The sequence below is a fragment of the Letharia columbiana genome (assembly GCF_014066305.1).
Source record: "Letharia columbiana isolate WasteWater2 chromosome Unknown Sc0000000_s0, whole genome shotgun sequence".
Lineage (NCBI taxonomy): Eukaryota > Fungi > Ascomycota > Lecanoromycetes > Lecanorales > Parmeliaceae > Letharia > Letharia columbiana.
In genome coordinates this window covers 682,868-694,941 of record NW_023501036.1, presented here as the reverse complement: position 1 = coordinate 694,941, position 12,074 = coordinate 682,868, and the positions used below count along the sequence as shown (strand labels likewise).

Sequence of the window (12,074 nt, the reverse complement as noted above, 5' to 3'; positions counted from 1 at the left end):
TAGACACAAGCTTCTTTGCAAGCGGCAGGATTTCATAGGTCACCAAAGCATACCTCTCGAGGGTAGGCCCGGCTGCCATCTTCTGCATGTTTCTGGCATTTCCCTTGAGGCGAGGGGCCTTTGCCCGCTGTGATATCACTGTGATATTGCTTTGGATGCTAAATGGTGGCCAGAAGCTTCAGCTCTGTCCACAAGCCAAGTCAAAAATTTCTGTTGTGCCGGCTTTGGATTGTATGTATGTGTTGTATTGATTGTCCGGTAACGTAATCTCCGCGGCACTGACAACAGTGGGCATCTTGTAGGTAAAGCGACTAATAACCCCTGAAGAGATGTACAGTTTGTGACTACTGGTCTGGTTTGCTCAGCCAGAAAGAGCTTTGCAATGAATCAATTGCAGTGCAATGCCGAACAAACAGTGTTGTGGCCAGCACCAAAATGACACAGACTGACGGCCATAGCGAGGTTCATCCCTTTGTGTTGAGGTTGTTCACACAAAGTTGGCACCCATGTTTTGGCCACATTCCCTTTCCCAACACACAAATAGCCGGTTTTGGCACTGGCCAATCCCCATACTGATATAACACAATCAGGCAGTATGGCCAATTTAATGACTGGATCTTCCACTGTCAGAAGCCTTGTTTGAAGACCCTGTTCAGGCGCCTGGTCCAGACCAAGAACATGTGGCCCCTCTTCTTCACAATCCAAACATCCTAGCCCACATCGATAGTCCCCGAATCATTGGCAGCGTGATGCTCGTTGAGCTTGTCATAAGCCATCGTTACAGCCTCAGGTCTGGCATTTCTTGAACCCACATGGGACTGCATCATCTGTATTCTCCGCACTGCTCTGGCCTCATCAACGCTGCCCCTGGCCAGTCGCCCATACTGCTGGTGTCTCCAAACGAAGTCATCCTCTTGCAAGTCATGGTATCCTCTCCTTGCAATTCCTTGCAGCATTCGCCATTCATTGTCCTGAACGATAAAGGTTCCTCGGAGAATAACCACCAAGCAGCACACTGCAGGTTGAACGTGACCCCCTGCAACATCACAGGCCAATATCCTTTTCTCCTGACTCTTGACCGCAGATCCTAAGAAACAAGACCCCTATATCTGTCACTCTATCCTCAGGTTTGCCTCCCAACCAAGCAATGACGATGCACCCAGAGCTTCATTTTGACTTCTTGCCAGGGGCTACCACCTTGGGCTGAGAATTGTTGTACCATTGTATCAAGAACCGTAGCATTATGATTCCAAGAATGAAGGCGGCTTGGTACCAAAGGTTAGACATTGTGCGTTGGTTGGGAAAGAATGAAGAGTGCCTTAGGTGACGGGTGACGTCGTGTTTCGAAGTGTTTTACAAGTACGGAGAGCGGCAAAAATTAGCGTGTGCACAAGATCTTGGAATACTTGACGCTAAGAAAATCGCATATACGTCTATTAAACCGCTCTTAAGCCATCATAGAGATTTAGCCACGTATTTTAATAATATAGTCTCTATAGTCAAAAGACTTATATTTATCTATACTATAAATTATTTCAGATAGAAATTCTTAAACAGCGTTTAATCTCAGCTATTTTTAGATTCTTTACTAAGCTCTAAGTTGATTGAAAGAGATCTAAGACTTAGAGGTCTAATTTTGAAAATAATCATCAGGGTAGATAAAACTGCGAACCTTTGATGTAGAAAATCTATCCTTAAATTATATAGTAATAATTCTATAAGAACTGAAAGGTAGATTAATTAATAGATGTGTGTGCGATTTCCTCAGCGCCAAGAATCCCAATGTTTTGTGCACACGCTAAAACCCGGGGAGACATCGGTCGATAGGTACTCGGACTTCACCAAAGCCGTACGAATTAAGAACAAAGTTGTGCCTATATAGTTGCATGTCATTCCTCCATGGTCCTCATGAACTAAACATGGGTAGTAAACGATTAACCTACTTCATCGACTTCTCTGTTACCCACTTTGCTACCTCCCGTGCTACCACCCTTGCTCCCCTCATCAACCAAATCACTGCCCTTGCCGTCGGCCTATCATCCTTCAACATCACGTTGCTGTCGCTTGGTATCCTCATCCACTTGGATATATATTCTATAATTCCATTGAGTCCTTATGACCGTTGATGAGATGTTTGGACCGTTGTAACCCCCAGTTGAAAGGCCTGACCTCGGTTACAAGTAGAGGCCGAGAAATCATTCGGTTATTGGAATAATTCCGCCAGGATCTGCAGTCTCAACTTGATAAGGATACAGTCTGAAAGAGGTCATTCGGTCACTGAAATAAGCTCGGCCACAGTACAGCCCGAGGACTAATACTTTAGCTCGGTTACACATAGAGGCCGAAAGAGGCTGAACTAGGTAGGTCACAGACACAGAGGAAAGAGATCAAGTAGATATAGCCTCAAGTAGTGCTGGACTGATATGGTGACAGCATGGGATCCATAGGCGACGGTGAAGTCCATGGAAAGGTATATGCGATTGATGGATATTTGCACATGAGATGGGCGATACGACCCCCGTTGGGACGTATACTCCCCATGGATAACCGTACAATCCATGGGGGTCAGGTATCCATGAATGAGATGCAACATATATTAGGAGCGAAGCTTCCATTGAATGCGAGGCTATGTTGAAAGACGTGATTTCAGGTCCTTGAATCCTTACTTTACGGCGCTCTTCCCCGCCAGAGCCCACTAACGGGCTTCAGATCGTCCTTCAGTCTCTCACCGCGCTGATCTGTCGACCCAACATCCAAGCCATTTATTTTCTTCCGTAGTGGTATCCAATTCCTCCAACGCCATACGAACGAGATCTGGATCCTCCAGTTCCTTCCTTCCTCCGACTTCTACCAAAAAGATGTAGTGCCAAGGCCGGATCCTACTCGGTCTGCTATTGATGCTTGTAACATTAAGCCCATGATTCCTGAAGACCAGCAAAGCATTTGCCAAAGCTCCCTGCGTCTCATGATTGATGCTGGATGCAATGAGCGCTTTACGCTTGGTCTCTGTGCCGGTCTCTGCAAAAAGCTTTGGGGGAAGTAGTCCTTGGTATTCGAGGTTGACCGGACCTTTCTGTATGATGAGGAATCTGGTGGAGTTATCTTCGGCGTCTTGGATGCCCGTGGCCATGACATTCAGGCCGTGGACATTGGCAGCGAGGGCACTTGAGATGGCTGCTGCGCCGCCAGACGGTAAATCCTCCTCGGAGCCCTTTGCGACTATTGAAGCAGCATGAGAAGTGGAGGATACCTCACGGCGCTCCACACCTTTGAGATAGGTAGATAAGAACGCCTCACACTGGCCAAATGCTTGCGGATGACTATAGACACGTTCAATGTGTTTAAGACTAGTCATAGGCTTCGAACGGGGCTCCCGAGGGTTCGGCTTGGTTCTCGTAGGCGTTGCGCAGCCTGACGAGTGAGGGGACAGTGTATCTCTATTCTCATGTGCGCGATTCGTCGGGACGCTGCCAAGAAGGCAATGCTGAACATCCATGTAGGCCTCGCCGCAGACATGGATTTCAGGGAATTCTTCTGCGCGGTCAATGAGGAGATCCAATGTAAATACGACGGGGCCATTGGACGAGTTCTCGAATGGGACAACGCCGAAAGTAGCAGACGAATCTTGAACGGCGTGGAAGACATCTGACAGCTTATGAGTTAAGGAAAGACCATCTGTATTGGGTATATTACCTGCTATAGATCCTTGAGCTTCAAGCTCGTAGTAATCCTTTCCGAAAGAATCAACAGCTGCCTGTTGGCTGTAAGCTTATTTTGGTAGAGCTGCTGGACAGGTAGCAGGTTGTACCTGATGAGTGTAGGAAGAGGGCGGCCCCAGATACGCGATCACCGTCTTGGATGCATTGATGTCCGTCATTCTCAGTAAAGGCTAGCTTATACTTTTTGGCAAGCCTTGTCTCGTTGTTTCACGTTTGCTTACTAGAAGGCACAGAACTACTCAATGTCTGATGAGGTGGTTGAGGCCTGGACTCGGTGCTCCTTGACCCATGCAGCCAGCCACATACACTATGGTGACACCAGCAGCAGTGCATGGTTTCAACAGGGAAGATTAAGCAGCAGAGATTGGTTAATCCATGACGTGCCATTCAATCCTCGGTGAAGAAGGCACCGAGGGAGGGCATCATGGGGACAGTCCCACCAGCTTCGAGATGGAGCTAAGATAAGATAAGATAAGTGTGGGCAACGCCTGATCGAGGATGTCATTGGCTACTCTCATCCTCATCTGTGGGTAATGCTTATACTTTTGTACTTCGATCTTAGCTATCAATAATGCTATGTAATGCCATCCATACGCTCCCTCATCTGCTTCGGCAGAAACACCCATACAGTCCCAATGACAGCCATAACCGAGCAAACAACAATCAAGAACCAATTCAGTACTTTCTCCTTCTTCCCCAAGTCCTTCCCAAACAACTTGAGATGAAATGCTAATGGTAGAATAATGCATATACTAAACGCCATCGCTGAACCCATGAGAGCCATGATCGTGTCGAACGATGGTACAAGAATAGCAATTAGTATAATGACGGCGATAGTAAAGACTCGGATCGCAAATTTGAGGAAACCGCGGGTGTAGCCTGAGAGTCCAAGAAGGCCGGACGCCCGTGGCATTTCTTGAGGGTCGAGGCCGACTAATTTTTCGATTATGTTGTAGATGGGACGAGCACTAGGATCATTTTTAGCACAAGTACCGAGACAGAGCTTTTCCCGTGGGCATTCGCTCACTTGAGAGGTATCTTGGTAAGGGGGATGATAGCTATGAAAACAACGATGCAAACGGAGATTGCGTGCGGATACCCTTTGCTCATAAGTACATTTGACGTTACCTCATCATGGACCTTTTGACCAAACATCAAAAATCCTGCAACTGCAATGAGGGCGTCGAGAAGATACTGTCTAGTGGTCAATAATTTCCACCACAGTATGAACGACTTACCTACTGTAAAAAAGTAGGTGTAATTTATAGCTCTTGTATACTTTAGTGGATGCCGCATATCTCTGTAGATGTTGGGAAAGACGCTGTGTCCACCCCACGGAGCTTGAGCACGTCAGCCGGGATTGCAAGACCCGTGACGCGGAGGCAACTTACACATCAGCAGGCCAAAACTCAATGGCAATGTTGACCATCGTTGTGGAAACAAGGATGTCAGAGCAGGGTCTCGCAGCGAGCCCGGTGAATGAGCTTTCAAAGCACCATCAACGAAAATCAGGATGACAACTACAACATGTTCAGCTTTTTCTCATAAGCTTTTTCCGAGCCATTGACTTACTTCCAATACAGCTAATGATCCCAAGAACACTTGTGACGCTAAGGTAGCGAAGTGGAACAAAACATAGTGGTATGAGGATAAGCCCACAGAGAAGCTTCCACTCGATTAGACCCCAACCAGGAACCAAGGCATCCAAACTATCAGCAAAGAGCACTGCGAGAGCTACGCATGCTGCGAGAAGTTCGATTGTAAAAAGGAATGCTGTAGCTACCCGAGCTCTTTCACCGAAAGCCTGGTAGGCGATATCGGCAAATCCTTTTAGCGAGGTGTTCACATCCAGACATTTCGCAAGGACTCCAGCGGTATATCTGGTGATGATTGCAGCGAGCAATAAGAATATCATGCCTACCAGCCAACCAGAATATTTGAGCCCGAGGGGTAGACTGAGAAGGCCAACACCTATCAAGACATTGACAGAGTTAAACACAGTTTGAGGAAGGGTCGACCGGCCAACAACGACCTGGATTCTTTTGCCGTCTTTCTGTTCGATTACTTGAACTAATAGTGGCTCTTGTTCCATGTCCGGCTCTTGACGACCCTTAACCTGCTGCTCGTGGTACAATTCCCCAGCATGGCGCAATGATGAAGCATTGGCTCGTGAAGACAGCGATCCATATACACCACCGTAGCTGGAGGCAAAGGGTGAGGCCAGATGTGGCGCCCGGTCGAGGATGTCGCCAGCCCCATCTGGCGTCGACTTAGCCACTTCTAGCTGCGGTGGTGCTTCTTCATCCTCCCGATGTGGAGTGGGTGCTTCGTCGAGGACTGCCTCGGAAGAAGTTCCCTCCCGTTCCAACTGCTGTCTCAGCAATGACCTTGCCTCTCCAGACGAGGGCTGTACATCCGATCTTCGAGACCTTTCCAAATCATCATCTCTTCGCTCTTCTATGACAAAGGAAGGCCTCCGAGGGGGTATCTCAACGAAGCCTGCAGCCCGAGACCACGAGCGGGCAAAGTTTTCCAAGCTGTTGACGCCTCCAACCTGAGCCAAAGTATTGATTCGCATGGAAAGGGAAGATCTGCAAATAAAATAGAATAGGGTCAGCGATCCCGTCGTACCTAAATACTTGGAGAGAAAACACAACGAGCGTACCTTCGACGCCGCACATAGTCACCATCGGATTCGCGGTCGCCACCATTCCTTTGAGAGATGTTGAGTCGTCCAGATGTAGGTGTAGGTGAGGGAGCGTCGAATTGCACATGGCTACCCAGGGAGCCCTCGGAGCCAACGCTCGACGATCTCCCACGTTCGTAGTCTTCCCAATTGAAGGGGTTCTTCGCCTTTGGACCTGGCATTACATTACCACCTTAGAAATGATAGACCCTTCATGGCAGACGCTCGCGAGTCTAAAAGATGAGAGCACTTGACGAATCTCGAGCCAGGAAAGTCAAGAGACCAGGAGACAGCTTCTAGAGATCTGTGGCAGTCCTTTTTGTTGCGGGGCTCGTCTTGGCGCAGGTGTATTGAGACAGTGCGAGGTCACGCAACGCTGGATTTCACCCAAAATTATGTAAAGAAGGCAGGATCAAAACGAGAGGCAAGAACAGAGAGGAACTTTCATAGGAGAGTAGTGGCAAGGAGAAAGGTATCATGGTACCATAAAAAAGCAAAAAAAGGTGAGTGTATGGAAAGTATCTGCAGACCAGGGTGAGGGCAGATGCTCTAAGAAAGTCGATTGAGGGGTCCAGAAAAGACCGATAAGCTCCTGGCCAATCAAGCGCCGTTTGGCTGTGCGCGGGGAATGGCTCAAGTCGATCTGACTCTACCTGACTCGAATATCAAGTACAATGTCACATGTTGGATGATGTTGTGTATGAACATAAGAATTGTGATGAATTTAAACCAGTTTGCCAAAGCAATGGGGAGAAAAGTGAGCAATGATGACTCGGAAAATGATTAATGAATGAATTCAGCCCTGCCAAGCCTGACCGCCAATCCGTCAAAAATTCCAGAAAAAATCCCCCTCCAAGATTTAGCTACAACAACAAATACGAAATCCCTTCACGAAGACTCAGGAGACTCTAGAAAGGACACCATAACCGGATCAACACCTGCTACTTGAGTGACGATACTCTCCACCCTCGCTCACAATGAGCGCCCCACAGGCCAACGAGGCCGAGAAGAACATTGAAATTTGGAAAGTGAAGAAACTCATCAAACGCCTGGAACAAGCACGCGGCAACGGAACCTCTATGATATCGCTCATTATCCGTGAGTCTACTTCCCCGATGTTGGGACGTATAAGAGTCTGCGCTGATAGCCTTCGTGGTACAGCGCCGAAGGACCAGGTCTCACGAGCAGCGAGGATGTTGGCTGAAGAATTCGTACGTTCCGAAAATGTCTCTGCAGACACATTCCTCATAAATCTAGGGCACTGCATCCAACATCAAATCCCGAGTCAACCGATTGTCGGTCCTGTCAGCCATCACATCCACTCAGCAGCGTCTCAAGCTCTACAACAAAGTACCTCCCAACGGTCTTGTCGTCTACTGCGGTGAAATCATAACCTCGGAAGGGAAAGAACGAAAAATCAACATCGACTTTGAGCCCTTCAAACCGATCAATACCTCCCTATATCTGTGTGACAACAAGTTCCACACCGAAGCGCTAAGCGAGCTACTTGAATCCGACCAGAAATTCGGCTTCATCATCATGGACGGAAACGGCGCTCTTTTCGGTACGCTCAGCGGTAACACCAGAGACGTGATCCACAAATTCTCCGTCGACCTTCCCAAGAAGCACGGCCGAGGTGGTCAATCCGCCCTTCGGTTCGCCCGTTTGAGAGAAGAGAAACGCCACAACTACGTGCGGAAGGTGGCCGAACTTGCTGTGCAAAACTTCATTACCCAGGACAAAGTGAACGTCGCCGGCCTGATCCTCGCAGGATCTGCTGACTTCAAAAACGATTTAAACCAATCCGACATGTTCGACAACCGCCTGCAATCCAAGGTGATCAAAGTAGTCGACGTCTCCTACGGCGGCGAGAATGGCTTCAATCAAGCCATTGAGCTCGCGGCTGAAACCCTCAGCAATGTCAAATTTATACAGGAGAAGTCAGAAAAAGCCTTCTACTGCTTCTTTAGGTGTAAACTGACCGGCTCTCAGGAAGCTCATCGGGAAATACTTCGACGAGATTAGCCTTGACAGTGGGAAGGTATGTTACGGCGTGGAAGACACGCTCAAAGCTATGGAGGCTAGTGCCTGCGAGACCCTGATCGTTTTTGAGAATTTGGAGATCACCCGCTGGGTATTGAAGTCCTCAACCGGCTCCGAAGTCATTCTTCACACCAACAAAGGTCAAGAAGCCAACCGCGAGATGTTTATGGACAAAGAGACGGGGCAGGAAATGGAACTCGTCGACCAAGGCTCTTTCCTCGAATGGCTCGCCGAGAGCTACAAAGACTTCGGCGCGACCCTCGAATTCGTCTCGGATCGTTCGAGCGAGGGCAACCAGTTCGTCAAAGGCTTTGGTGGCATTGGTGCCATGTTGAGATATAAGCTCAACTTTGAGCAATTGGCTGAGGTCGATTCCGAGGATGAATTCTACGATGATTGACGCTTTAGATACCTCGCAGAAAGCGAGGATGCTGGTCCAGATGTCTCATCGGAGGAACATTTGACGGGTCTTCGCGGCGGCCCTACAGAGGCCGTGGATGGGGGAAGCGTGCAGGCGAATGAGCTCACGGGTGTTCGAGCCCGATTGTGAAGCAAGAAAGAGCCGTTCGAGGGTCAGAAGGTACGTGAATGGTCACTGCTGTTCAAAAATGTCGTCATGGAGCTAACCGTTGGGGCAGAGAGGGACGAGAAATGAGACAATGAACCCTAGGTCTAGATCGACTGGACACTAAAGAGAACACTCGCTATGCTAGCTGACGGACGATTGGTGTCACAAAGGGGTGACGCACAGACGATCATGGGTGGAATGGTCGATAAGGGGAGATTAGATACAAAAGTTACAGTCATTACAGAAAAAAAATGCCGAAAGAACTAAGGCAAGCTGGCAAAAGAAAAGTGACACTCTGCGGTGCCGAACCCCATCATTCTGAGGTCGATTTTGGGCATCAACCCGGACTGAGTCCCAATTCACGATCGAACCTGCTCCAGGAACAGTATCAAACAATTCAGAGATTTGCTCGGTGATACTGACGTTCTTGAGGATTTGTACCCGTTTCAAGTGCGATTCTATGCCGTCAGTGTCTCGGGACTGTCTGAGACTATCTTCTTCAAAGCCGAAACCTGCGATGACGAGTGAGACTTGCTCACATGTTTATTTTTCCAGACCAAGCTCTTCTTCACGGTGGTTACAGGATATAGAGGATGTTTATAAACGGTTTGCACTGACTGTGATTGATACTTCTAATACCTTTCTTGTCGCACCCTTCCAAAAATTTGCCGTCTATGCAAAACTCTCCTCTAGCTCTAGCTCTAGAAATTAAACGAAGCAACTAATGTAATCGCCTTTCACATCTATCATCGAAAAGGAAACCACCCGGTGAAACCGCTCGATGGAGCCCATCCCTCCAAACCTCACTGTTCAGAAGAACCTGTATCTCCTCGCAGCACCCAGGCTCACCACCACGATCGCAGCAATGACTCCAATTATACCAAAGAACCAGCCCAACCCCTCGCTGCTTTTCCCTGGCACTGGCACGTTCATACCAAACAGACCACAAATAAGGTTCAGCGGCACCAAAATCGTCGCCACCAGTGTGATCTTCGACAAAACTTCGTTGGCCCGATTGCCCTGTGCGATAGCACCGACGCTGAGCTGTGCTAGATAGTTGGAATGGCTGCGCGAGAGCATCTTCTCGAAGTGTCCCAGATTACTCATCATAGTGACGACGTGGTCCTGTATGTCGCCAAGGTAGAGGCCAATTTCGCCACGAGGCGTAACGCTGTATTGTTCGTTGCAACGTTTAGCGAAGCCTTTGATGACGTCCGCTTTTCCACCTAGCAGGCGCATGAGGGACATGACTTTCTTGCGGCATTCGCCAATCTGGCGCAACAAGGGAGTGAAGTCTTCGACGCGGGCGACGAAGACCTGGTCTTCGATCGTATCGGCTTCATGCTCAATAGTGTGGATCGGCGGACCAAAAGTGTCGACGATATTGTCGATCATGGCGTAGCAGATCCAGTCTGCCGTGAGGGCCATATAGTCGCGGAGCTTGCCAATACGCTTGCGGACGTTGGCAGCATGGGGAGATGGTGTGTAGGTAATTGTGATGATACCTTCGCGGAAGACGACCATGTAGACGTTTACAGGCTCCATGTATTGTTCACTGTTGGTGTCCATTTGGAAGAAGGAGCGGAAGCAGACAAAGTAGTACTGTTTAAACAGTTCAACTTTTTCACGGGCTTCTTGGGTGTTGATGTCTTCAGTGGTCAGGCGATGGATACCAAAAGCGCGTTGGAAAACGTGAAGCTCTTCTTCGGTTGGATTGAGAATGTCGAGCCACCAAACACCGCTGTCATCTGGAAGCTCGAAGAGATCGCGGCATGTTTCACCTGGGGAAAGCAAGTCTGCAAAATCTGCGGCGTGGACGGTTGACTCAATCTCCGAAGAGAAGAAGCTATATCGACTCGGTCCTGCTAGGCTGTGTCGACGCTCTCTAGGCCCATTTACACCCAACGGATCCCCAGCTTTCTCATCGGCGCCATCCTTGTCATTGATCGCAGTATCGCTATCGTCAATGACACTTTCTGACCCAATCTTGAGCGAATTGGATGATTGGGTCATGATCTCGGGAACAGCCGTATAGCGGAGGTCGTTGAAGATCTGGGGCTTATTCCCCTGAGAGCTAAAGCTAAGTTTCTGCCTTAGACCATGCCCATTATGTGCTTTCGATTTCAAAGTTTCTGCAACGAATTCGTCCAGCTCCTCGAAGTCAATGTTGTAGGTCTTTGCAGATTCATCAATTGTAGGAAAGCAGACATCGTCTTCTGCTGGGTTATGGACGGAGGCGCGCTCATCCTTAAGGCTCAAGTTCCGGACGCTGCCATTATTGAATGTAGGTCGACGACTGCGACAATGGGTACCACCTGAGACGGTGCGCTGAAGACCAAGGTCAAGGTCAGAAGGCGCTCTGCTGCCAATTGTGTTTGCTCTTTCGCGTCGACGTGGGTCAGCAAAAGCATCAACAGAGTTTGCAGGCGATGTAGACCGAAAGGAGGTCGAAGAGTCTCTGGACCGATTGGGATGGTTTTGGCTTCTCCGAACAGTTCCACGCCTAGAGGTGGCAGGATTGAAAGACCCTCTTCGCTCTATGATATTCTCTCCTATTCCGCTCTTGTCATCGTCAATGATAGCTTGCTCGAAATCCCTAGATATGGACCCCGCGTTGAGGAGTTCGTCGTTAACCTGAAGGAGCTCTGGGCGGCCTCCGCTGCCAACGTTTTGAAATAAATGTCGCCCTTCAAGTGGGCTGCGAGGGCTTTGCGGACTGCCAACGGTATCGCCGCGTGGACGTGTAGAGGGTTGGTGGCGATGATCGTCGAGATCAGAAACGGGAGTGCTGAACCTCGTCTGGGATCTCTCTGATCTTGGAGAATCCATTGTAGCTATTGCTCGATATACTGGTCGACGAACTTGAAGATCTTGGGGTGATGCTTGTTGTAGTGATATGTAGGTACGAAGCCACTCAATTTTTGATTGTGTGAAAGGGCAAGCGAGTCCCCGGAGCGTAGAGGACCGGGCCCTCAGCTCTGCCCTCTTCTTGAGCCAGCTTTAGGTCTGTTCAGGGCATGAATATTCGATGTGGTTTCGTCTTCTCCTAACTTGTTTG

At 48.9% G+C, this 12,074-nt stretch overlaps 4 protein-coding genes across 4 annotated transcripts; 1 reads left to right on the top strand and 3 right to left on the bottom strand.

Moving 5' to 3' along the window:
* Positions 1-2,725: 2,725 nt before the first annotated feature.
* HO173_000205 (uncharacterized protein) lies at positions 2,726-3,877 on the bottom strand (the record flags this gene model as incomplete). Its single annotated transcript, XM_037302156.1, has 3 exons — positions 2,726-3,645; positions 3,694-3,754; positions 3,809-3,877. 3 exons carry the CDS (start codon positions 3,875-3,877, stop codon positions 2,726-2,728), a joined length of 1,050 nt encoding a protein of 349 aa, XP_037170735.1.
* A 416-nt stretch (positions 3,878-4,293) lies between these two features.
* HO173_000204 (uncharacterized protein) lies at positions 4,294-6,587 on the bottom strand (the record flags this gene model as incomplete). Its single annotated transcript, XM_037302155.1, has 6 exons — positions 4,294-4,687; positions 4,747-4,913; positions 4,962-5,059; positions 5,111-5,239; positions 5,292-6,310; positions 6,385-6,587. The coding sequence occupies 6 exons, from the start codon at positions 6,585-6,587 to the stop codon at positions 4,294-4,296; spliced, it is 2,010 nt and encodes a 669-aa protein (XP_037170734.1).
* Positions 6,588-7,382: 795 nt separating this feature from the next.
* Positions 7,383-8,848, top strand: HO173_000203 (uncharacterized protein; the record flags this gene model as incomplete). Its single annotated transcript, XM_037302154.1, has 4 exons — positions 7,383-7,503; positions 7,567-7,616; positions 7,663-8,345; positions 8,398-8,848. 4 exons carry the CDS (start codon positions 7,383-7,385, stop codon positions 8,846-8,848), a joined length of 1,305 nt encoding a protein of 434 aa, XP_037170733.1.
* A 978-nt stretch (positions 8,849-9,826) lies between these two features.
* HO173_000202 (uncharacterized protein) lies at positions 9,827-11,845 on the bottom strand (the record flags this gene model as incomplete). Its single annotated transcript, XM_037302153.1, has 1 exon — positions 9,827-11,845. The coding sequence occupies one exon, from the start codon at positions 11,843-11,845 to the stop codon at positions 9,827-9,829; it is 2,019 nt and encodes a 672-aa protein (XP_037170732.1).
* Positions 11,846-12,074: the final 229 nt, after the last annotated feature.